Source organism: Hirsutella rhossiliensis (genome assembly GCF_020360975.1).
Source record: "Hirsutella rhossiliensis strain HR02 chromosome Unknown scaffold00003, whole genome shotgun sequence".
NCBI classification, from domain to species: Eukaryota; Fungi; Ascomycota; class Sordariomycetes; order Hypocreales; family Ophiocordycipitaceae; genus Hirsutella; species Hirsutella rhossiliensis.
Genome location: NW_025408669.1, coordinates 4,359,879 through 4,383,188, shown reverse-complemented (window position 1 = coordinate 4,383,188; position 23,310 = coordinate 4,359,879). Strand labels below are relative to the sequence as shown.

Sequence of the window (23,310 nt, the reverse complement as noted above, 5' to 3'; positions counted from 1 at the left end):
TCGCTTGCCTCGGATTCCCTGGACCCCGAAGTCACATCACCACCACCACCACCACCAACAAGACCGACAATGACCAACCCGACGCCGGCAGAGCGCGCGGGCGTGCTGACGGGCCCGGCCGTGACCGACGCCGCGCCGGTGCCGACGCCGCAGACGGCCGAGCGGCCCAAGAGTAAGTGCGAGGTGGGCTGGCGGCGCATCGTCCGCAACTTTACGCCATCGTGAGTGAGAGCCCCCCGTCCACCCGGCAGTGCCCGAGTATATATATATATATATATGTATATATACACACATGTCGCATGCTGGCCGGTCTGCCCTTTGTTCCCGCCTTCTGATGACGGGATGCCCCCGACGCAGCTGGTTCGCCGTCAACATGGGCACGGGCATCGTGTCGGTGCTGCTGCACAACCTGCCGTACACGGCGGCGTGGGTGCGGTACGCGTCGTACGCCTTCTTCTGCGCAAACGCGGGCCTGTTCGCCGCCTTTGTGGCCGTGTCGGCGCTGCGCTATGCGCTGTACCCGGAGCTGTGGTGGGCCATGGTCGCGCACCCGGCGCAGTCGCTGTTCCTGGGCTGCGTGCCCATGGGCCTTGCGAGTGAGTCTTCTCCCACCTCGCGTTCGAGCTCGGGCGCGCCCCTTGAATCGGATTCCATTTCCCAGGGGAAGTCCTGTCTTGTCGGGTTTGTCGTGCCGCTGAAAGTAAGGCTGGGCTGACCATCGTGGCCCCCCCCGTGCTTCCCTGAAAAGGGGGGGGGGGGCGCAATAGGGGCCGGAGCGTGATGAGCAGCCATCATCAACATGATGATCCTCAGCTGCGCCCACTGGGGCCCCTGGCTCGTCCACGTCGCCTGGGCCTTTTGGTGGGCCGACGTGCTCCTCTCCATGGCCACGTGCATCAGCATGCCCTTTGTCGTCATGCACCGCCACAAGCCCGGGCTACAGACGACGACGGCCGCGCTGCTGCTCCCCGTGGTCCCCGCCGTCGTCGCCTCGGCCACGGGCGGCCTGGTCGCCGACGCCCTGCTCGCCGCCGCCCAGCCGCGCCGCGCCGCCCTGACCCTCGTCGCCTCGTACGTCCTGTGGGGGCTCGGCCAGGCCCTGTCCGCCTGCGTCCTCGCCCTCTACTTCCACCGCCTGACGGTCCACTCGCTGCCGCCCCGCGAGGCCATTGTCTCCGTCTTCCTCCCCGTCGGGCCCTTTGGCCAGGGCGGCTTCGCCATCCAGCAGCTCGGCCGCGTCGCCCTGGCCCTCGCCCGTCTCCCTGATGCCCCGCCGCTCTGCTTCGGCGGCCCCGGCGGCCTCGACCCGGAGCGTGCCGCAGAGGTCCTCTGCGTCCTCGGCGTCTTCCTCGGCCTCGTCATGTGGGGGTTCGCCCTCGTCTGGGTCTGCTTTGCCCTCATCAGCCTCGCCACCACCCATCGCTTCCCCTTCAACATGGGCTGGTGGGGCTTCACCTTTCCCCTCGGCGTCTGGGCGACGTGCACCGGCATGCTGGCCACCAACCTCGATAGCGGATTCTTCAAAATTGCCACAACGGTTCGTCCCTCTGATCTTTCGAAATCCCTCCCTCCTTCCCGGCGGCCTCCTCTCTCCACGGCCGCGCTGTCGTTCGCCTGGTCGGCCGTATGCTGAGGGCCCAACCCATCTAGGTCATTTCCCTCTCTGTCTTCCTCCTCTGGCTCATGGTTGCATCCCGGACGCTGCATCTCGCCCTGACCGGAGACATCTTTTTCGCCCCCTGTCTCAAGGACCTGCGAGACAAGGAGCAGACCAGCGGCTGCGACAAGGAGGTCTAGGACATCTGTCCACCCGTCTTTTCACGTAGTAGACGTAAGAGATCTGGTAGCCTCTCGTGACGTGACGTGTGGTCACCTGCGCCTCTGAGCTAGCGCCTCTGAGCTATCAAAGGGCCCTCGCGAGATGCGGCTGATGGGCTTAAATCGTCTCGCCATGCAACTTCAGCAAAGCCTCCTTGTAGACCGGGAGACACGCACTGGGATGGTGCAGACATTGCGCTACACTTCTACTCTCGTGTGGCATTCATAATAACACGATAGCATGGCTGTACTTGTGTAAAAGTTATCAACTTTTTTTCTCGCCTTCTCCAGTCTCGAGCCGAAGAGGTAGCTCGGGCCAGTTGGGCGATGCGATGGGATATCTCATAAACCTCTGTCTGTGCGGCTGACTTGACGCGCGTTCACCTGAGCCATCTCGAATAAGCCCACCGAATCCTGTCCAAAGCTTTTGCTTGGATCTGTATCCCCTTGATGTTGGCCAGATCGTCCAGGTCCTCCAAAAACTCCTTCTGTATGTCGCGGGGCATGAGCTTGCTCGCCAGGTTCCGCAGCACGTGAACTTCGCACAGCAGCAAGCCGTGGTCCTTGTACGACAAGACGTTGTTCTCCGTAGGCCTCGCCTCCGACAGTATGCGGTCAATGTTTCGGAGAACGCGAATCGCTCGCCCGGCCTTGGCGCACCGCCTCTGTCCGGTCCGGCCACCGAAGACGCTGCGCAGGTACTGGAATATGCCAATTGTGACGAGGACGCCGGGTGTCAGCCCGACGAAGCCAAAGACCAGCTCCTGGCTCTTGAGGAGCGAGTCGATGCCGGTCATGGCCACCTCCAGGTCCACCTTTGTCTTTTGAACCTGAATGAGAAGGGAGCGCACGAGGTCCCCGCGGACCGCGCCAACAAACGGACTCTTGAGATCCTTTTCGTACGCCCGCAACACGGGCGTCACATCTCCCTCGGCCACCTTGCTGCGTATCTCGGCGATCTGGGCCTCCGAAATGGAGGGTCCGTCCACGGCGAAATGCGGCTTGTCCAAGGCAAAGTCGACAACCATCCTTTCCAGGCTTTGGCGATCAGCCTTGAGGCTGTCTCTGCTCATGATGGCAATCTCGCTCGTCTCGTCATGACGAATGGTCCTGATGACCTTTTGGGTGGGTTCTATAATCCAGTTGAACCAAAAGTCTCGGACAGTCGCGCCAAAGTCCGTGATCCAGTTGATAATGTCGGCCTTGCGGTTCACCAGGATCCGCAGCAGCGTTGTCGAGGACAGCACACCAACGACTGCCGGCAGCCAGTAGCGAACAGCGCGCGGCGGTCTACCGTTGGCCTGTGCCAGCGCCCGCATGGCATCGGCATGCTCGGGCAGGGTCCTGTCGATGATGCGCAGCAGGCGGCGGGCCAATACGGCAGGGCGGTGTGGCGTAACGCTGTCTTCGAGGTGGATGGAAAGCTCCGGGTCCTCCTCGACGCCAGCAAAGACCTTATCCTCAAAGTCGTCCATGGTCACGTCCAAGGTACAGACCTCCTTCAAGACCACGTCCATGAGGGCGACGCTTCGCTCGACAACGCCCTTGAGATCTTGCTGGTCATGCACCTCTGATTTGTCGTCGTCGTGACCGAGCTGGAGGCCCTCATCCATGAGCACTCCGAGGCCGCTGGCGGTGATTTCCCTTAGTTTCCGGAGTTGGGCCTGCTTTCGGCGCGCTTCAGACCGGCACAAGGCGACGGGAGAGAGCACCTGGCGTTGAATGTTGGCAAAGGAGCGCTCTCGGATGCTGTCGCGCACGATGCCGTAAAACTGCCGCCACTGGTGCGACATGTCGGTGGCGGTCGAGTCGACAAAGTCGGCGGGGCCGCCTCGCGCGGAGACGGAGCGGAACCGGGCCTTGCTCGTCAAGTATACATCGTGGGACCAGGCCCACCACCGCAGGGGCGACGTCTGGACGGTGTAGAGACTGCTGTAGGTATATGAGTTCAAGACCTCGGACCAGTACCAGATGTCGTCACTCAGGGGAATAATGCGGTCCAAGAGGGTGTTGAGGATGACACCGTAGACTTGAACGGTGGCCTTTGTGACCAACAGCCACTCAATCTCATTCTCGTAGGCCGTCTTTGGATCGGTGAGGGTGGCCGTGGCGGCTTCGTCGCCATCGGGGCCGTGCTTGGCAGAGGGCAAGTCAGATTGTACGAGGAGAGCGCGGACGCGGTGGGCAGGGAGCAGTGGTTGAGAGGAGGAGGTTGTGCTCAGGGACTGGACGATGCGAAGGAGGCGGTCCAGCCTCGGGACGGAGAAGGCATCGACGGCGGCATAAGCTTGGTCCTCGGCATCGGACGCTCCGTCATCGGACGAGCCCTCGGAGAGGACAGGCAAACGGTCGAGGTAGGCATCCAGTCGACGCACCTGGCTTCGTAGTCGTCAGCAGAGAGCATGGCAGAGGGGGTCTCAGACGGCAACTTACTCGGAGACGAGAGACATGGTAGGTGGGACGTTTTTACGACGAGGGCCTCGTCCTGGGGCCCGGGGCTAGCGCCGAGGTTGCAGAGGCTCAAGGGGCATGGATGTGATTTGTGGAGAGAGGGCTGCGTGGTGGCGGCGCCGGTCATGACATGAGGCTGTGGAGAGCCGGATGTCGGGCGAGCCGTCGATAAATGGGTGGATGGATGGATGGACGTCAGGCAACGAGACGACACAAGAGAGGTTGCTGCGTGTTCGTATTCGGGTTTGAAAAGACGGCGCGACGAGGGGGGCGCAACGGCCAAGTCCTCGCTTAGTATTGAGATACTAGGAAGATGTATGTTGGTGCAAGGCCAATCAAGGTCGCCAATACATCCAAGGTACTCTACATGGCAAGCACAGCCAACGAACGAGGCGGCTCATCTCATCCCGAGTACCTTGTACCTTGTATCTTGCACGAGAGTCGCCATGGAGAGCAAGCATGTGAGATGGAATTGACTCCCTCGAGATTGCTGTTGTTGATGCTCGTGGTGGACTGGACCCTGCTTCAAGTCCCTGATGGGGAAACGAAACCCCTATCACTGGCTAGTGGCCTTTGTCTCGTTGTCGTCTTATACCTAATTACCTACCTAAGTTCCTACCTACCTACCTATCGACCGAGCCTGGCACCGCTCGAGCCTGGATAGCGTGGATGTACTCGGCACTTGGTAGATGCCCGCAGAATGCCCTCTCCTCTCCGGCAGCTGTTTCCAAGACGCCTGAGGCTCCTGTAATGGCATCCTACCCCCTTTCGAGAATACTGTAATTACTCAAAACAATCATTACGATTGGCAGTCAGACGACCGCCCACTGGCTGGTGTGGGGAGGCATGGAACCCGGAAGGTCGGGAAGCGGCTTTGGTCCAGTGGGCTCATTCTTTGTGCATGCGCTCCACCCGCGCCGCCGCCCGCCGCGTCGCCACTCAAGCGCTGGAACACAGCATGCATCCACTGTGCCTGTGCCTGGCTCCATGTACAGCATACGCACGGCACCGTGCTTAGTCTCACCTAAGTAAGTGTACCGTCTACGCATCATGGTGCGGTGGACGGAGCCGGAGCCGACGCATTTCCCATCTCCTGACTTGGGGCGCAGAGGCGGGAAAGAGAAAAAAAAACAATTAAAGACGATCCGAACAACTTTAAATGCACCATCCGTTTCTCTTTCCCTCCCCATCTCCTCTTCCCCCACCGCGCGAGTCCTTGGTCATCGTCGGCTTCTCCTCCTGCATTGCCCGCTGCCGCTCCTTGGCTCTGGCGGACCGACTCTCCTTGCTTCCTCCTTGTCCTTCCCACCCCCCTATTCTAACCACGCCGCGCCACTTTCCCCCTCCAGTGGCTTCATCCCCCCTTGAAAGCTCCCGTTGAGTCTGCCAACATGGACGTGGTGTGAGTGTCACCGGCATCAGTCTCCTCGACCGACCGTCTCTAACATGCGATTCTCTAGCAACGCGACCGCCAAAGTCTTGGCCAACCAGACCCAGGACTACTTCACCGTCCTCGACACGGTGACCAAGTACAATGTCCACCTCAACTTCCTCGAGCGCCTCTGGGCCGTACGTCTCCCCCATCCGTCGACGAGCGCATAGCAGACGACAAGAACAAGGAACAAGAGGGCTAATTGAATCCGTCTAGGCCTGGTACCTCTTCATGCAAAACGACACCCTCGCCACCGGCATCATGAGCTTCGTCATGCACGAACTCATCTACTTTGGCCGCTGCATCCCCTTCATGGTCATGGACAAGATCCCCTACTTCCACAAGTACAAGATCCAGAACCAAAAGATGCCCTCGCTCAAGGAGCAGTGGGACTGCGCCGCCATTGTCCTCGTCAGCCACTTCACCGCCGAGCTGCCCCAGATCTGGTTCTTCCATCCCATCGCCACCTTCTTCGGCATGGACTACGGCGTCCCCTTCCCTCCGCTCTGGAAGATGGCCCTGCAAATCGCAATCATCTTTGTCATGGAGGACACCTGGCACTACTGGTTCCACCGAGCCCTGCATTACGGTCCCCTCTACAAGGCCATCCACAAGATGCACCACACTTACTCGGCCCCCTTTGGCCTGGCGGCCGAGTACGCCTCGCCCATCGAGACCATGCTGCTCGGCATTGGAGTTGTCGGCTCCCCCATCCTCCTGCTCACCGTCACGGGCGATCTGCACCTCATCACCATGTACGTCTGGATCATCCTCCGTCTCTTCCAGGCCATCGACGCCCACAGTGGCTACGACTTTCCCTGGAGCCTGCGCCACTTCCTTCCCGTCTGGGCCGGCGCCGATCACCACGACGTTCACCACGAGAAGTTTATTGGCAACTACGCTTCCAGCTTCCGCTGGTGGGATTACTGCCTGGACACCGAGGCCGGTCCTGAGGCCCATAAGCGTCGGCGGGATAGGAAGCTCAAGGCCATCAAGGAGGCCAAGAAGCAGCAATAATCGGCTGTTTTGACGATCATGGGCGATTAATGTGCGACTGCACCGCCAGCAACGTGACAGAACGCTGTCACGGCACAAGACAACTAGGGATGCAAGCCGCTGTGGTGCGGACTCGCCGAAGTGAGAGGAAAGTCCGGTATGATCATGCCAAACTAGACGGCGTCTTTGGTATTCGCTCGGCGTTTTGGAAGTGCGATCCGAACATGGTTTTCAAAAACTCATTTGTATATAAATGCGCGGCACTTGGTTGGGAGCTTGAATGGGCAGTCACTAATACCGAGGCTCTCGGACTGTTGATTGTTATCAACGTCTTTGATGCTCTCTGCTGGCGGAAAAGAAGGCGTGCGACAAGACAAGTCCTAGATGGAACTGAGAGGCTACTTGGAGACCACTGGTGGGCTGGATAAGAACGTCGATGATAGGCAGGCGTGAAGCGACGTGCCCAAGACGTGTAAACGCGCAAGGTCTGGACAAATGGAAATAGAACAATTTCAAGTCGTCCATAGAAAATGGCAAGCATCCTGGCGAGACAATCCTTTTACTTTGACTCACTTTTTCGGTGTGCAGCAGTCACTGGCTGCTGCCGTCATCCTGCCGGCGAGCTCCCTGGCCAGGCCGCTGGGGGCTTCCGGCTCCAGCTCCCCAAAGTCCTTGGCGATGACATCGCAGGCGGTCGCCATGCTGATATCCTTTTCGGACAGCCCTTGTGGGTTGTGCGTGGTCCAGCGGACAAACGTCGTGTTGTAGACCTAGTCGTGCCGTTGGTCATCTGCCGGTCCGGAAGCAGGGAAGAGGGAAGAGAGAGGGGAGCATACGTTGGACCACTCGGGGTGGTGGTTCTTGATTTTGCATTGCAGGGACACGGCCGTCATGAAGTCCTTGTGCACATTTTGTCAACAAGCAATCATGCAAAAAGGTCACTCCAGGGGTTGATGGATACGAAGAGAGAGAGAGCAGGCGTACCCAGGTTTTGGCAAACGTCTTAAACTTGAAGCTCCGCTCCAGGGCCTGGCCGTCGGAGGCAAGCGTCCAGCGGCCGCCCGAGGATGAGAGCAGGGCCGTGAGGGCGGGGGCGACGGCGTCGGCGTCGGTGCCGGACGACAAACGCGGTTGTTGCATGGTGGACGAGGACTGTCGCGCGGGCGGGGCGAGCAGCGAGGCTGAGAGGCGAGGGGGCAGACGTGTTGGCCTCGAGAGCAGGCGGGACATGATAGTGCCCGCGAGGGTTGTGATGAGACGCTCAGGCGGCACGCGTTATGTGTGCAGGTACTCGGTATTAGAGAGGGAGAGCTCTCGACCCCCCGACGCCCCCCCCCCCCACTTGGCTGACTACCTACCTACCTAGCTTAGGTACTGGGGTGTACGGCGATAGTGTACATACTCGAAAGAGGGAAACGGGCCCTTTTTACGGAGAAGCTACTCCTTGCCGAACGTTGGCAGGCCCTTGGCAGATTCATGGCGCAACAAAGCGTTTGTTCTTGCAGCCTGTTTGAGAGAAGCCATTTGTGGACAGCCAGGCCACGTGGAGTCATGGGCTTCGGACGGCCGTTGAGTGTTGACTGTTTACCTGCCTTTATGGCTACTGCACGACTCCCTCATGCATACCAGTAGGCATCCTGGCTGAGAAGTGATGATGGATTATGGAGCCGGAGTCGCGGCGATGATGGAGGCACTTGTATCTTTTTGTAGTGTCCTGTAATTACCTGTATTCGGCAATGGCTTACGTCGGGAAAGAAGCTCTCCGAATCTCCGAATGCCCAGTACGGTACTGGACAGTACAGTGCGTAGCACACAATTGCCGCCTTCCCCTTTGGTCGTCGAGGCACTTGGCCGAGTTGGGCAACTTGCTTCCGAGGCACATCTTTTCGTGCGACTGCTGCTGACAAACTAGCTTGAGCTGAGTAATACAGGTGGAGACGGTGTGCCACAGCCGGTCTTCGGGCCATTCTTCGGCCATTCTTCCTCGCGGACGAAAGAGAGCGAGCGGGAGAGAGGCTAGGCATGTGAAATGTATCTGTGCAGGCTCAGCAGTTTCTTTTGCTGCAAGTGAACATGCAGCAATCGCCAAGAAAGAAGCTGCCGCCTGGAAGCACATTGTAGAGTAATCAAACATACACTCCAGATTTTCAAACATACACTCCCGACCTAAGCCCCATTTGGAAGAAGACCCCGCCACCAAAATTTGGCGCGCGCTTTCCCAACGCCGCTGCCGCGGCTGCCTGCCTAGATATATTGTCGCATATCACGCCCGTGTCAGTTCCTGAAACCTTATGCTCGATCACTGCCACTGCTGCGCCAGGCTTCGCCGCAATGATCGGGGTATATATTGTTGCACGAATGTGTGCATCCAATTCTTTTCCTTTCCTTTGTTCTTTAGATAATTCTCATCAATTGACTGATGCCACAAAGATCAACCGCTGTCACGTGCGAGGTGTGGGACACTATTGTCTGACATATATGGATTCTATCTGCAATTATTACCAACGCCGGAAGATGCATCCCTTAGAGTCATTCAATTGAAGCTATCAATAAGCCCGGCCCGATCGATCTTCCGATATATATACAATATGCATATAATGGCGGAAGGTCTTTGCCTACCTCTGTGACTGTGACTGTGACTGTGAGGAAGGATCCGTCCGACGCGGCGGAGGGCGAGGCACGTAAGGAACGAATTTGTGACCGGCCTGCCTGCTAGTTTTGTATGGTGCCGTGTCCTCTGATCCCCTAGCTGCTGGAAATGCTCCGTAGCCGTCTCGTGAGACTGTGCCGGCGGCTGTGCCCACATGAAGCCGTCGTGATGTGCCTGTGACGAGGAGGCGGTTCTTGCCACTGTGACGGCGCCGGCGCCTGTACGTATACAGGCACAATTGGTGTAGGCGGTGGCATCACATAGTATCCCTGTGACGGCGGCGCCGGCTGTGGAAGTGAGGGCATCGTCGTTTGGTATCCCTGTGACACCAGCGGCACCTGTGGAAGTGAGGGCACCTGTGATAACAGCACCGGCGTTGCTGCTGCTTGTGACTTGATGAAATCACCGATCTGCTGGGCAAGATCGTCAACCCGGCTGCTCACGGAAGCAAGTGTATTCGACCTCTTGTTCATGATAGTGGTGCCTGTGCCCTTCCTCTTCTTCTTTGCGTCTCTGGTGGCCGTGATACGAGCTCTGGGTTGGCTCTATGCTCCTCTTGCTCCCAAGCACTAAGGATCCGGCCCGTAGATGCCTCTAGTGGAGGATACCTCGCGTCTACTGTTTCCACGCCGGCGAGGCTGGACAACGTCAGGATCGGCTTCGTGGTCTGCATCGATATATTGCTGTTGTTCAGGCTGCTAGTAAATTAGTATAGTACTTATGGCTGGAGCAAGATACTTACAGTCACGCCGTAAACCCGCCAGTGGTTATCAATAAGATGCAATGGTATAAGGGCGGCCGCGTCAGCCTGGATCAAATCGCGGATTGTATGCCGGCAGGGCAGCCCCCATTGCATCGTGAAAGCACCCGTACAAATCGTAGGCATGCCTCGATTATCGGCAAGCTCAGCCAGGCTAGCCTAACTTGCCTGAAGATCTGTTTCATCGGCTGCCAGCCAATTTTTCGGTGCAGTGACTTCATAATCGTCTGCTTGGCCCATTCAACTCTAGCTCTTGCAAACTCGGATTGAAGCTTCTCGCGATGCTTCTTTTGCCGATGGGTAACGAGCCCTCTGATGTGCTCTTGTAGCTGATGGAGGTCAATGAAGCGGTTGCGTAATCGTGACTTCAACTCGTGATGTGTGCTCTCCACGGGAAGTTACCGTAATGTTATAATTTCGGTACTGTTGGATAGCGTAGGTGGAAAACTGGGCACGCCATGGCCAGTAGGTTGTACGGAGGTAATTAACGAGAGCTATAAGAGGAGCTATTTAGTAAAGGTTAGAGTAGGAGGGTAGTTAGGGCTAGGGTTACCTGGCTGATCCGAAAACTCTATACAGAGTAGATCCCACTGATCTCTGCACTCCTCAGCCGTGCGAGCCCTAAAGACTGAAACCCAGGCATCACGGATACCGTCAGCTGTGTGCTCAAAAGTCCGCCTTGGAGCCGGGGGTAGTATTGGGTTTCCATCGTCATCTTCACGATCATCTTGTTGCTCAACGCACTGATCTGCCAGTTGTGAGGCATGTTGAATCTGGTAATCAGTGGCACGGTCGATAGGTCGGTCCTCGTCAATGGCATTATCTGCCTGTATAGGGTCGTCGAGAGCGGCTGCTGCAGCGAGGCGAGTCTCCTGTTCTGGCCTATCTCCGCCAATCTCGGTGCCATCGAGGATCCTTCCACTTCTTCTTGATGTGAAGGATCACGTTCTTCATCATATGCCAAACGCACACTTGTTGTTGCGTTGATGGGAAGATAGAGTCAAGGGCGTTCTTCAGGGCGGTATCAAAGTCGGTAATCACAACGCCCGGGTCCGGAATATCAGCCTGCCGACCAGCCTCACGCAACTGTGAGAGGATCCATTGGAACGCGCCTTCGTCTTCCTTGGCAGTGAGGCCAAAGCCTACACTGAAGCTCTTGTGTAGCCCTGTTGTGCCAATGATCTGTAGAAGCGGCATGTTAAAGCGGTTGACCTTATACGTATTATCCATGATAAGGAGCTCGGTTACGCTTCCAGTCAGCAATACAGTCATCGTATGTCCAGAAAAACCTCCAAACCTTCCCATTAGGGCCACGGTCAACTGCATAGTAGCTGATTTCCCCCTTTGCTTTAGCATCTTTGAGTACATCGAGGAAGGCTTGTGTAGATGTAGAGGCGCCGTAACGGAAGGCACGAAGTTGCAGCTGGATGAAGTGTATATCAGAATCGGTAATAAGGAGCTCAGGATATTCCTGTCGGATAGCATCCACGATATCCCTGCTCTTGTTATTGACGTTCTTGCTAAGCCCCTCGACGAGGCTATGAAGACGCTCGATGCCGAATTTGCGTTGGCTTCGTTGACGGACGATGGGGTTAGCAATTGGCTCAAATAGAGGTTCGTGGTTATGAGAGCCGTGCTTGATGGTGACTTTGAATGCATTGCAACGTCGGTAGAAGCGGATGTAACAGCGAAAGTCACATCCCGACTTCTTGGATGACGTCTTGTATATACCCTCTGCCTCGTCCCAGGGCCTATACTGACCACTGTATTCACAGCGGATATTGGCTTCCTTGCGCCTAGGCTTGCCGGTATTCTTGCTATTTGCAACGACTACGACGTAGCCAAGGAGCTCTTGCGTAGCTTTGAGTGTTTCAAGCGCCTCATCATACGTATCGAAAGACATCTCCGTGATAGCCTCGGTGCTACTGTTGGTATTGCTTTCGGTCGAATTCATCGGGACGATTGACTAGACGTGACTATTGCGGTAGGCGGCGGCGGCGTTGCTGTTGTGTTGAGTCAAGTGGTGATAGCTTCAATTGTTGATGATTGCGAAAATGCAGATGGCGGCCAAAAGGCAGGTGGCTGGGCGGGTGGGCGGCGGCGATGGTCACGGCAAGCCAGGGCGTTGGGAAAGCGCGCGCCAAATTTTGGTGGCGGGGTCTTCTTCCAAATGGGGCTTAGGTCGGGAGTGTATGTTTGAAAATCAGGAGTGTATGTTTGATTACTCCACATTGTACCCGAGCATGCAAGAAAGGTACGTACCGCGAATCGGTCCGAGGCTATCACCCCAGCAAGGTTACGTAATCCTCGTCCCCCGCCACGGCCCTCTCCCCTCCGCCTGCCCGCCTCTCTGCCTCTGCCTCGCTTTTCTTCACGTCAGCAAGCCCTTCTTGCGTAGTAATAATCCTCGTTCCGCCATCGACGACCGACCGCTGCTGCTGCTGACTCAGAATCCCAAAGCAATGCAGCAGACAACGGGCGCCAGCAACCAAGGTCAGTTCAGTTTTACTCTCCATGGCCTTCTCCATCGTCCATTGCCTCGCATTGCCGGCCATTGCGAGCCCAATTTGACGCGACAACAACCCCTGGCTTGCCCTCGTCCTCGGCGCCTGCATCACCGCCCACTGGCTCCAAAGCCCTCCCCCTCCCCCTCTCCTCCTGCTCCTCCCCCTCCTCCTCCTCCTCCTCCTCCATCGTCCGTCGTCGCTTCATCTCTCCCCCCCTGGCCCATCTCCCCTTCTTCGCCTGCTAGCTCCTTCGGCTCGGCGGTTGGCGCATGCATGGATGCCTGCCGCCCCGATTCGATCTGTGCTCCTCTCCGCCCCCTCCGCCGCCGCCGCCGTCGCCGCCGCCGTCGCATCTCGCCAATTTCCCCCCTTTTCTTCTCTTGCCATTGCCTCACCACGCCAGCGAGAAACATCGGCCTTGAACTGACGGCTTTGCGCCCCTTGACTCAATACAGAGCAGCAGCACTTGCGCGCACAGCTCGAGCTCCTGCAGCACCACGAGGTTGATCCCTCGTCGTCTGCCTCGGGCTCCGCCGACTCGAGGGCCGCCCCGTCCCATTCGCCTCCCTCGCGTCCTGCGAATGGATACGACGAGCTGGCCGCTGCCTCACGCGACGCCGCTCGCTCCATAGCCGCCAAGCCCGAAGCCGAGGCCCACATTCACCCCGATCTCCGAGGCCCTGCCGCTCACGGAGCCCCCATCCCCAACATGATGCCCATGGCTCCCGTCCCTGCCGGCCACAGCCCCGCCTCGTCCTCGGCCCCTTCGCCCACCACTGCCATAGCTCCCGCGCCGCCCTCCACGGCCCCGGAGCAGGTCGTAGTCCCCGACGGCCGCAAAGCAAAGCGCGAGCTGTCCCAGTCCAAGCGCGCTGCGCAAAACAGGGCAGCCCAGGTTAGTAACCTTTGCTCGACGTCGACCTCCTAGGGGCCCATCACTCGGTGCTAACCTGCCGTCACCCCAGAGAGCATTCCGCCAGCGCAAAGAAGGCTACATAAAGAAACTGGAGCAGCAAGTCCGCGAGTACAACGACATGGAGCAGACATTCAAGGCCATGCAGTCGGAAAACTACGCGCTCCGTGAATATGTCATCCACCTGCAGTCTAGGCTTCTCGACCTCCAGGGCGAGTTCCCTCAACCACCGCCCAACATCAACCTTTCCCAGCCCACGGCGCCGCCGCCTCCGGTGACTGGCCCGGAGCAGGCCCCCTCTGGCCCCGGTGTCGGAACCCCCCTCGAAGCCGTCGCGCAAGCCGTGGCCGGTCTGGCAGCCCAGGAGCAAATAACCGAGAACCAGCAGGCATACCCCAATCGTGGCGAAGAGGATACGCGGACGGCCGACGAGATCAACAGGCAGCTTCAGTCCGAGGAAGGGTCGGCGCGGTCTTCGTAGGACGCGCCCAGTCCCAACAACTGGCTTCTCCCGTTGCTTATTTTGATGGCGTTGAATGGTCTATTGAGCAGTGGTCTCCTCCGGGGCCATGACTGCGGCGTTCCGGTCTGTTGTCCTTGCACCAATGTCGGCCGGCGGCATCACTACCCCGGCGTTTCTCAAGTCTCATTTCACCCATTTGTTTTACCCGACGTGATTTGTATGTAGGAGGAATGAGGAGAGAAAGGGAAAGGAGGGGGGGAGAGGACTGTCCGGCAAAGCTGCGGAGGACTTTTTTGTTGACAAGAGAGAATATGGTGGCGGGAGGGCAAAAGGGGGGGCTTTATATGGCGGCGCTGAAACAAGAGGATACCTGCTTCTAGGGGGGCGTCCTCGTTTGACAGGTTCACATAGCTTCGTGTACAAGGATTTTCTTTCTTCCTCATTCTCTTGTCCCTGTCTTTGCCTAGCTAAGAACGCATGTGGTGCTTGACTCGAGTCCCTCGATTGATGAGAGAAAAGAAAGAAATCTGCCCTATCCCCACTGAGATTGTCGCCGTGGCCTGGAATCCCTGGGATCCCTCGAATCTTCGCCTTGCAATGGGATATGATGGTGTGGCCAGCCGTCTTCTCCCCCGCGGGCCGATGACAATGACACAGTCTCCACCCCCCCGGGGCCCTTTGTTCGTCTCCTTGTTTCTTCTTAGAGTGGGCGAACGCGAACAGGGCAGTCTTGCCTGTTAGACAATGAGACAGGGCCAAAAAAAAACCCAAGACAACTCCCCCAAGTGGCGGTCGATATGCCGGCCGACTCCACGGACACATCACGCATACGAATTGCCCATTTCGTGCTCCTATGGTGAAAAGAAGCAACAGGCGTTAGTAACGGCAGCATCAACAAGACGGCATGGTCTTGCGTAAAGGGGATAACGACGACGAGCGACTTACCTTGATATACTCGGGGCCCTTCTCCAGATACTCCTCCCTCAAGATGCGCGCCTCCTTCCACGCCGCCGAGCCCGCCCACCCAGCCGCGCCCTTCCACGCGTCCAGGCAAGCGTCGCCCGCCCGGCGCACGGCAATGGGCGCCTCGGCGGGCAGCAGGGCGCGCAGTCCGTCCCTGATGCGGTCGTCAAAATTGCGGAACAGCGTGTTGCCCCCCGTCAGGAATATGTCGCGCAAAAAGTCGTCGCGGCCGGGCATGCCTGCCAGGCGCTGCGTCAGCACGTCGCCGGCGATTTCGACGACGCCCGCCTGGTCGACGCCGGCAATGGACGGGCGGAAAATGACCTCGGGCACGCGGATGCGCTCCACGTTGAGGTGGATCTGGCTGATCTCGGCCTGCGAGGCTTGATTGAACGGGCGCGGGCCGCGGGCAAAGGCGTGGAGGAGCGATTTGGACCAGTCAGACTGGGCCTCCTGGGTTTGCTCGTAGTCGAACTCCGGGTCGTACTTGAGGAGGTCCTGCTCAAGTTGCTTGAGGGACGACGAAAGGTCCTCCTCCTCCTGCTCGTCGTCGCTGTTCTCCCCCACGGCAATTTGCCGGTAGACGCCCCAGTCGTCGTCGTTCGCGCCAAAGTTGTCGTCGTCACCACCTCGCCGCCGCTTCTTGGTCGGATTGTCCGAGGCCAGGTTGGCGATGCTCTTCATGCGGATCTGCGAGGCGAGCGACTTGCGGTTGCCCAGGTCTTGCTTGAGACGATCGCGCTCCTTGATTTTCTGGAGCGTCCGCAGCCGCGCTTGTCGCTTATCCTCCAGCCAGCCGTCGAGGTCGTTGTCGCGACGGTCGTTGTCGCGACGCTCCTCCTCGGCAAACCGCGCCTTTTCTGCCTCCTTTTCCGCCTTGGCTCGAGCCCGCGCCTCGTGGTTAGACTTCATGAGTCGCTGCTGCCGCTTCTGCTTGAGCTGAGCTTCGTCCAGCTGGTCGTCGGGGATCTCGAGGAGCCCAAAGTCAGGCTGCTCCTGTCCTTCGTCCTGGTCTCCGCCCACGTCTTTTGTGCGGGCCTTCTTGATCGACTTTTCCAGCTCCTTGACAATCTTGTCGAGCTGGTTCTCGTCCTTGATATCGTGGCTGTCGAGCTGGCGCCGCGTCTCCTTCTTGGTCTCGTCCGCTATCCGGTTCTGAAGGTTCTTGTAGTACTCCAGGTCTTGCTCCTTCTTGATCAGCTTCTCCAGGCGCATCTTAGCAGCCTGTTCCTGCAGTCTCCGACCACTCTCCTTTTTCCGCTCTGCAATCCGATTCAGCTCCTCTTCAGTCTTTTGCACAATGACCTCCTCGGTATAGGGATATTGGATGACGACGTCCCTGTCCTCGAGGCCAGTCCAGTCGAGATAGCCTCGGATTTCGTCGTCGTAGTCTTTGGAAACGTAAAAGTGATCCCTGATCATGTGTTCTGTCTGGGACACGTTCAGCTTGCCCATAAGGGCAGGATACTTCAGGCGGATCAGCTTGAGCAGGTACTCGGCGCCCTGGTACCCTCCCCAGTTGAGTCTTGTCGCCTGTGCGAGCATTGCCTTGGAGTTGTACACGGGTATCACGTGGGTGGAGGTATAAGACGACGAGATGACCAAGCCGGTCTTGCCCTGGTTGTGCCTGTAGGAAAACAAGGAGTCGATGCCGTATGCCAGGGACGGCGCACGATAGCATTCGAATATGATTTCCGTCATGGCTATGGAAGAGCGTCAGCGGGCGGGAGAAAGCGCGGGCATGTGCTTCAGAGCTCACATTTCCGAGAGTATGGCAAGTTTGCCACGGCTTCCGTCATGACAATGGGGACGTCAATGGCCCCGTCAGCCTCGTTCATGCCAAGCTTGAGAAAGACGTAGTCTAGGACATGCTCCATGACGTCCCAGTTGCTGACGATGCCGGTGCCGGCCTCGAAGGCATTTCGAATGTGACTCTTGGCGGTCGTATCGGCGTAGCAGTCGTGGCCGGCGAAGGAAAAGGTCTTGCCGAGCTTCCGGTCGCGATACTTGGACATTATGGGGGGCACGCCGAAGCGAGGTGAGGACTCAAACGACCAGCCCGCGCGGACGGCAGAGGATCCTGGGCAGCGAGGTTAGTGCCGGCTCACGCGATGCGCTGGTGCCCAGGGCAGCTCACCATTGTCGATGACAATGGCAGCGGCGCCGGGGTTCTCGAGAGCTCGCTTGCGCCCGTCATGCTGCGGAGGAATGTATTTCTCGAAGCGAGTCTCCTTGACGAGGGAGATGTTGGCGGGCGGACACGTTTTGTCGGGCGCCGCCGCAGCTGGCTTGTCGTCGATGGCGGAGGGAGCCATGGCGTGGAGAAGATTGGCGGTGGGAGGGAGGACTATATTTTCATGTTGAGGTTCTTGGTTGGGCGTTCGAGTTGCGGATTGAGTGGGCGCCAATTGATCCGGAGCTGGGGCTTGAGTAGTTAACTTAGCGGGCAACGAGAGGCCAGAGGCGGACCTGAAGGGCCAGCGCGAGGCTGCGAGGCTGCGCGTGGGTGAGACCTGGGTGAAGCACGGCCCACCTGGAATTGCAAGTACCTGCAGCGCAAGTCGTAGGCCTATTCAGCTATCGAGACAATAACTTTTGAACGCAGCTCTATTCAAGCAGCTTGCTACTTTTCGATTATGCTCGGAGAGGAAAAGACGCTCCATTTCTCTTTACAGAAAATACCAGGTACGGATTCTACCGGTGAGGGACTGACTTCTCCCCCTCTATAGCACGTATTTCAGTCGTCTCTGCGTTACCTCCTAAAGAACCTTAAAATGCTGCACATTCGATGCTGATGCATATACTGGATAGAAAACATGACTCCGAATACAAAAACTTGCCTCGCCGCTGCGTGAATCATGATTTAGTGAGCGCGTGAGCGTGCCTGAGAGGGACACGGCGCTCCTCAGTCCAGCCCGATTCTGGCCAATTGACAACGCTAAGACGGGGGCTTGAGATTGTCCGTTGCTGCGCCCGGCTCGTCATTCCAACTTCTTCACAGCTGCGGTGCCAGGGGGCCCGACGTACCTTCGAGGTGAAAGAGGACGTTTGACTGGTAGTTTTTGAACATTTGCGCCACGAGCTCGACGTTCATGTTTTGGATGTTGATTTCCTGCGAGCATGGGGTCAGTCAACCCATGGAGGCGAGCGTCTGAGAACAAGGGCTTACTTGAAGGCCCTTGTTCATGACGACGACAGCCTCGTTGAGTTTCTCCTGCGTTGTCCAGTCAGCCAGCTGGGCGTGTTGGCGAGCTGGAGGCCAGTGCATGGTACCACGTTGGTGATGATGCGGGACAGCAGGAGGTTCTGCTGGTGCTCGTGAGGACTCTCCTGCTCTCAGTGGTCAGTTGAAGCCATGACGGGCCGCAGTCGTTGATGCCTACCATGTCGTGAGTTGCAAATGGCGCGGGCCGTGTTTTGTTTGCCTTGGGCCGTGGATGCGCGTGCATGTACCACCGTTTGTACTGTGCTCTGATGGCATCGCTACGTACGTACTGTATTAATACTTCAAGCAACCATCCCGGGACGGGCGGTGAGACACGGCAGAATCGCCCTCGGCAGCGAAAGCTCGTCGTGGTCTTAACCTTAGTTCCTTCGATCCTTCGCCTGCAGCTGGATCACTTCTCACATCTTCTTCATCCTGCGCAGCGACGACGTACCCATCTCTCTCTGACCCTGGCGACGCCGGCCCGCGTCGGAATCATGGCCGCTCCAACCGAGGCCCAGCTCGCGCACCAGCAGCTCATCGAACAGCTCGACATCCACTCCATCCACAAGAACTTCCGCAACCCCAACTGGCGGCCCAACCAGCGGCGCAACAAGAACCTCAAGACGATTGTCGGCGACGCGTCCAAGCGAGAGGCCTCGGCCATGGCCACGCCCCAGGACGTCAGCGGCGACGCGACCCCGGCCGACGACGGCCTCTCCACCAGCGGCACCTCGACGCCCGCCACCGGCGCCAGCAACCCTCCGAACCTCGCCCAGGCCTCGCGCAGCCTGTCCAAGCTCGTGCTGGAGAAGACACTCAAGCCGACTGGCGCCGCTGCAGCCGCCGTCACCGCCCCGAGCGCCACCTACACAAACATCGAGTCGGCGCCGTCCCTGGCGCACTCCAAGTACTACTGCGATGTCACCGGCCTCCCCGCGTCCTACCTCGACCCCAAGACCAGGATGCGCTATCACAATAAGGAGGTGTTTGGCTTGATCCGTTCTCTGCCGCAGCCCACTGCCGAGCAGTTCCTCGAAGCGCGCGGCGCCCACACCGTACTGAAGTGATGGCGAGCACGGGGTGGCAATGGTCATCTAGACAAGTACTACAGGATCGCAGCGAAGACGGCGCCGTGGGAGCGTCTCAACTAGGTCGGCAGACACACACGGCGAAGCCGAGCATGACGTCCAAGAGTGTCCGACCAACAAAGTCAAGCCTCAACTATACATCGCCAGCCTTTCGGCACAGAGATGGCAAATGACGCTCCGGCTTAATCGTGATCGTGCAAGGGTCTTTTCTTTGCCTGATTGACAGTGTACCGAGAACGTATGGAGGACGAGACTCAGTTGCCAAGACGAAACGCCCGGCCGTCAAGGCATGTACATAACGTGGGTCGTGGATTGAAAACGACTTGGTCGGCAGATTGAAGCTTGGATCAATCAAGTAAACGTCGCTGCCATGCAATCAAACCACTTGGTTGAAGCGCTGAATTGCGAGGTTTTGCGGCCGGTGATCGTACGCAGCACTGCTCGTAGACGAAGTGCCTCTCGATCCTAGCAGGACTGTATCACGCTGGTGCGAGTGCAAGCAATGTTCGCCATCGGCATGCGTTTGGAAGAGCCCACCGAGAGGGTAAAATGGCCAGGCTAGAAAGAATGCAAAGATGGATGGCAAGGACGAATCTGCAGCGTGAAAACTGGACTGACTAGTTCCACTTTGGTCGCAGCTCGGCACTACACAATATCCGGATCCCGAAAGCCCAACGCGGCATGTACATAATACAGTAATTACCTTGCTGGGACTTACGGCCAGGCAGCGCTAAGCCCATAGCGTTTGGCAGGCCAACGCGAAAGCTCCGTCGGATGCTGTAGTCAAGGAAAAAGGGACCCGGCCTTGGAAGGAAGCCAAGGTGTCCTCGAACGCGGTTTTATAAACCGATGCCGAACTTCGATCCTCCGACGCCGCCGCTGCTATTTTCAACACAAGAGCTTTACACGAGATACTGGTTGATAGCTTGACGCGCGCACGACAAAGTTCGCAACGCGCCAACAACACACCACCACCACCAACTCTCCGGGAATCAATCCCCAACAAACCAGCAACACCGCAAACATGTCCATGTGGCTTTCCGATTCCCAGAGTACGTTCACTCCGTCTCTTCCTCCCCCGTCTTCTCGTCTTGGGCCCCGCGCGCGGCCCAGGAACAGAGGCCTTGCCTTCCCCACGGAGCTCTAGATAGGGGCTGACTGTTGCTTAGAGATTGGGGTTGTCTTCTGCTCCGGCGGTAGGTATGCATCCTGCAGAAGCTTCGGCACGTCGCGCGACCGGTGACTGATGTTGTGTCCTCGCCCTCTCTTTTTGCTCTGCAGGAGGCTTGTTCCTCATCGGCGGAGTCATGCTCTTTTTTGACCGTGCCATGTAAGCCCTGCTCCGCGCCGAGGCTGACGATCCCGGCTGCCGCTAACTCATCTTCTCAAGGCTTGCCATGGGAAATGTACGAAAATCTTCTTCCTTCCAGTCCCCCGATGCGACGTCACAGGAGCTAAACAGCATCCCCCGCCGCAGATCCTCTTCCTCATCGGCCTGACAATCATCATCGGCCCGCAAAAGACACTCCTCTTCTTCGCGCGCAAGCAAAAAGCAAAAGGCACGGCCGCCTTCTTTGTCGGCCTCGCCCTGATCCTTCTGCGGTGGACCTTTGTCGGCTTCATCGTCGAGGCATACGGCATTGTCGTCCTCTTTGGGGATTTTCTGGGCACCATTGCCGGCTTTGCGCGCGGCCTGCCCGTCGTGGGGCCCTATATCGGCGTCTTGGTGGACCGCATCGGCCTGGGGCGGAGAAACGCCGAGCTGCCGGTATGAAGGCGCTCGCATCACCCGGATCTCGAGCGAGCGAGCGCGGCGATTGCTTCTATTGTACAGACTGGCGCTGAATTTGGCGAACGGGACTGTGCGATGCGAGTTGGGATCGAATCCCTTCTAGCAATGAAAAATCCAGGCTGCATGGGCGGACCGGGATCATAGACCATGACGCGTGATGAATACACATCACGGTATGTATAGCCTCGGTGGGAGCTCTGCACGTCCTCGCATAGTCCCAGGCCAGGTTCACTTGCCGAGAACAAGGCACGTGGACTGGGTTGAACCGAACAGGCACTTGGATTGCTTATATGCAGAATCTCTCAAGGACAGACAATACTTCCGATGATGTTTAAAACAGTTGAGCAATGTATTCCCATGCCTCGGCGCACATGCTCAAGGTTCAAATTCTCCACGCTGTAGCGAAGTCTCCGGGGGCACTTGACCAGCGGTCCAGTAGATGGGGCGGTTGGACGCCCCAGCTGTGTCCTGATGCGATGTTGCCCACATCTCCACCGCCCTAGCAGCGCCCCGTCATGTTTATCTTACATGCGCACGTCTTCGTCAGTAGCTCTGGCCGATGAGGTAGTCGGCCAGGGCCTCGACGGTCAAAGTGGCGTTGCCGGCGATCTGGGTCTCTCCGTGGTGGCCAACGACGATTGCCTGCTTGGTCTTGGCAATGGCGACGCCGAGTCGGCCCTGTCGATAAGAAATAAGAACAAGACATTAGCTGACGCCATCTCCATGGCAGTGGGCAAGACGTACCGATCTGGCGTAAATACTCCCATCCTCGGCTCGAGGCATGACGTATCGTTGACCGCAGATGAAGAGGCCCTCAGTAAAGGCCTTGTCCCTCGCGCCATCATCACCGCTAAGTATGGCGGCAATGGCCTTCATCTCTTCAGGCTTGAGCTATTCCAGGCGCAGGGCATTAGCCTCGGCTGTATCCCTGAATGGCGCGATTTTGGCAGGTCATGTTCAACATACTTGGAAGCCGCCAGAGGCGGCCCACGCACTGTCGCCGGCGGCGCTGATGATGGCAGCCTTGTCTATATGGCCAGTCCCGACCAGGCTGGTTGTCGTCCCATCAGTACATTGTCCCGCTTAGAAGGAAGTGGACGGCTGTACCTGGTGTCGATATATGCTGTGGGCGAGCGCCGGTCAGCAAAGGCTCAGGAGTGCGCAAGAGGCGGTGGACCAACCTTGCCAGGACATGGTTGCGTGCTATTGGGGGACAGAAGCCCGACGGGTACGGAAAGGGCTAGCGAGGATGGAGGGAGGAGAAGTAGGGGGGCGAGACGGCGGCGGGGGAGAGAGAGAGACGAGATGATGGCGTCGGCAAATCTCTGTCGACGAGCAAGCGGCCTGGTTGGAGGGAAGCTCGGGGCGGGTTGGTCTGTGGGATGAAGCTGTTGAGAGAGGCGAGAGAGGCCCCGTTGAAATTGTCAGGTCACGGCGGCCAGCGATTGGCCCAGACGCCTGGCCCCGCCGCGGGTTTTCAAAAAGGAGGGGTACTGATTGTATCCGTCCGGCTGGACCCCACCATGCGTCAGGTAGCTTTGTACCTAGGTACTACTGTGATGGGCCTCTGGCAGGGCAGTGACGTAAGGATCTCGGAAGCCGTAAATAGGGCAGTTGACTGATGGAAAGGGGATCCTGAAACCTCTAGAACATGGGCAGCTTCGAAAATAGAAGCCAGGAAACGGGGCCACAATGCATAAACAGCCTTCGGGAAAGTGCGGGGGCAACCTGGATAGCTTTGGGCCGGATAATGGATAATGGATATCGGCGCTTCTCTCTAGACTCTCAGTCTCTCGCCCCGTACAATGACTCTCCAACCCTCCCTCGGCGTAGTAACACAAGTTGGTCAAACTAGAACCTGTTATTTAATATACAGTTAAAAGTCCCCTAGGCAGAGCGAGCATTAACGACATATCTACATCTCGAACCGCGGCGTCTCGAGTTGTACACGAGCTGTAAGCTCGCCCTCTGCGACTTGTCTGGTTACCGTAAAACCGCATCCGCTTCAGTCTGGAATCCGGGCCAAAATACGATTATCTTCTGCGAGCGTAGACGTGCCTATATACTTCTGTTGATAACTCAAAGACAGTGCGCTCGACTTGTCAAAGGTGTAGGCTGTGAAACACGTTGCGTGGTAGAAGGCGCTGGGAATAGCTTCGCGGAACCCAGGGTCGTTGCGCGCCGAGTATTCCGTCGACCTTACACTAAGCACCCGATGCTGGTGTCGGCTCGCAATATCAAAGAAGGCGCCTTGTATGTCTGGAGCTGT

At 57.9% G+C, this 23,310-nt stretch overlaps 11 protein-coding genes across 11 annotated transcripts; 5 read left to right on the top strand and 6 right to left on the bottom strand.

Moving 5' to 3' along the window:
- Positions 1–69: 69 nt before the first annotated feature.
- Positions 70–1,797, top strand: HRG_03619 (voltage-dependent anion channel domain-containing protein; the record flags this gene model as incomplete). Its single annotated transcript, XM_044862090.1, has 4 exons — positions 70–221; positions 358–596; positions 789–1,537; positions 1,651–1,797. 4 exons carry the CDS (start codon positions 70–72, stop codon positions 1,795–1,797), a joined length of 1,287 nt encoding a protein of 428 aa, XP_044723116.1.
- Positions 1,798–2,198: 401 nt separating this feature from the next.
- On the bottom strand, positions 2,199–4,268 carry HRG_03618 (ATP synthase regulation protein NCA2 domain-containing protein; the record flags this gene model as incomplete). The annotated part of the gene is made up of 2 exons (XM_044862089.1): positions 2,199–4,197; positions 4,252–4,268. The coding sequence occupies 2 exons, from the start codon at positions 4,266–4,268 to the stop codon at positions 2,199–2,201; spliced, it is 2,016 nt and encodes a 671-aa protein (XP_044723115.1).
- Positions 4,269–5,660: 1,392 nt separating this feature from the next.
- HRG_03617 (fatty acid hydroxylase superfamily domain-containing protein) lies at positions 5,661–6,718 on the top strand (the record flags this gene model as incomplete). Its single annotated transcript, XM_044862088.1, has 4 exons — positions 5,661–5,671; positions 5,730–5,838; positions 5,918–6,456; positions 6,505–6,718. The coding sequence occupies 4 exons, from the start codon at positions 5,661–5,663 to the stop codon at positions 6,716–6,718; spliced, it is 873 nt and encodes a 290-aa protein (XP_044723114.1).
- Positions 6,719–7,266: 548 nt separating this feature from the next.
- Positions 7,267–7,837, bottom strand: HRG_03616 (pterin 4 alpha carbinolamine dehydratase domain-containing protein; the record flags this gene model as incomplete). The annotated part of the gene is made up of 3 exons (XM_044862087.1): positions 7,267–7,467; positions 7,534–7,596; positions 7,682–7,837. 3 exons carry the CDS (start codon positions 7,835–7,837, stop codon positions 7,267–7,269), a joined length of 420 nt encoding a protein of 139 aa, XP_044723113.1.
- A 2,754-nt stretch (positions 7,838–10,591) lies between these two features.
- On the bottom strand, positions 10,592–11,337 carry HRG_03615 (MULE transposase domain-containing protein; the record flags this gene model as incomplete). The annotated part of the gene is made up of 4 exons (XM_044862086.1): positions 10,592–10,601; positions 10,661–10,678; positions 10,852–11,022; positions 11,078–11,337. 4 exons carry the CDS (start codon positions 11,335–11,337, stop codon positions 10,592–10,594), a joined length of 459 nt encoding a protein of 152 aa, XP_044723112.1.
- A 1,232-nt stretch (positions 11,338–12,569) lies between these two features.
- Positions 12,570–14,008, top strand: HRG_03614 (bZIP transcription factor domain-containing protein; the record flags this gene model as incomplete). Its single annotated transcript, XM_044862085.1, has 3 exons — positions 12,570–12,600; positions 13,070–13,509; positions 13,580–14,008. 3 exons carry the CDS (start codon positions 12,570–12,572, stop codon positions 14,006–14,008), a joined length of 900 nt encoding a protein of 299 aa, XP_044723111.1.
- An 803-nt stretch (positions 14,009–14,811) lies between these two features.
- Positions 14,812–17,268, bottom strand: HRG_03613 (actin domain-containing protein; the record flags this gene model as incomplete). The annotated part of the gene is made up of 4 exons (XM_044862084.1): positions 14,812–14,841; positions 14,936–16,656; positions 16,713–17,033; positions 17,091–17,268. The coding sequence occupies 4 exons, from the start codon at positions 17,266–17,268 to the stop codon at positions 14,812–14,814; spliced, it is 2,250 nt and encodes a 749-aa protein (XP_044723110.1).
- Positions 17,269–17,891: 623 nt separating this feature from the next.
- On the bottom strand, positions 17,892–18,339 carry HRG_03612 (DASH complex subunit dad4 domain-containing protein; the record flags this gene model as incomplete). Its single annotated transcript, XM_044862083.1, has 5 exons — positions 17,892–17,920; positions 17,981–18,065; positions 18,123–18,167; positions 18,227–18,283; positions 18,337–18,339. 5 exons carry the CDS (start codon positions 18,337–18,339, stop codon positions 17,892–17,894), a joined length of 219 nt encoding a protein of 72 aa, XP_044723109.1.
- Positions 18,340–18,655: 316 nt separating this feature from the next.
- HRG_03611 (YL1 nuclear) lies at positions 18,656–19,228 on the top strand (the record flags this gene model as incomplete). Its single annotated transcript, XM_044862082.1, has 1 exon — positions 18,656–19,228. The coding sequence occupies one exon, from the start codon at positions 18,656–18,658 to the stop codon at positions 19,226–19,228; it is 573 nt and encodes a 190-aa protein (XP_044723108.1).
- Positions 19,229–20,273: 1,045 nt separating this feature from the next.
- Positions 20,274–21,023, top strand: HRG_03610 (got1/Sft2-like family domain-containing protein; the record flags this gene model as incomplete). The annotated part of the gene is made up of 5 exons (XM_044862081.1): positions 20,274–20,301; positions 20,419–20,445; positions 20,531–20,579; positions 20,640–20,655; positions 20,727–21,023. 5 exons carry the CDS (start codon positions 20,274–20,276, stop codon positions 21,021–21,023), a joined length of 417 nt encoding a protein of 138 aa, XP_044723107.1.
- A 561-nt stretch (positions 21,024–21,584) lies between these two features.
- On the bottom strand, positions 21,585–22,235 carry HRG_03609 (profilin domain-containing protein; the record flags this gene model as incomplete). Its single annotated transcript, XM_044862080.1, has 5 exons — positions 21,585–21,719; positions 21,786–21,932; positions 22,008–22,092; positions 22,149–22,164; positions 22,223–22,235. The coding sequence occupies 5 exons, from the start codon at positions 22,233–22,235 to the stop codon at positions 21,585–21,587; spliced, it is 396 nt and encodes a 131-aa protein (XP_044723106.1).
- Between the last annotated feature and the right edge of the window lie 1,075 nt (positions 22,236–23,310).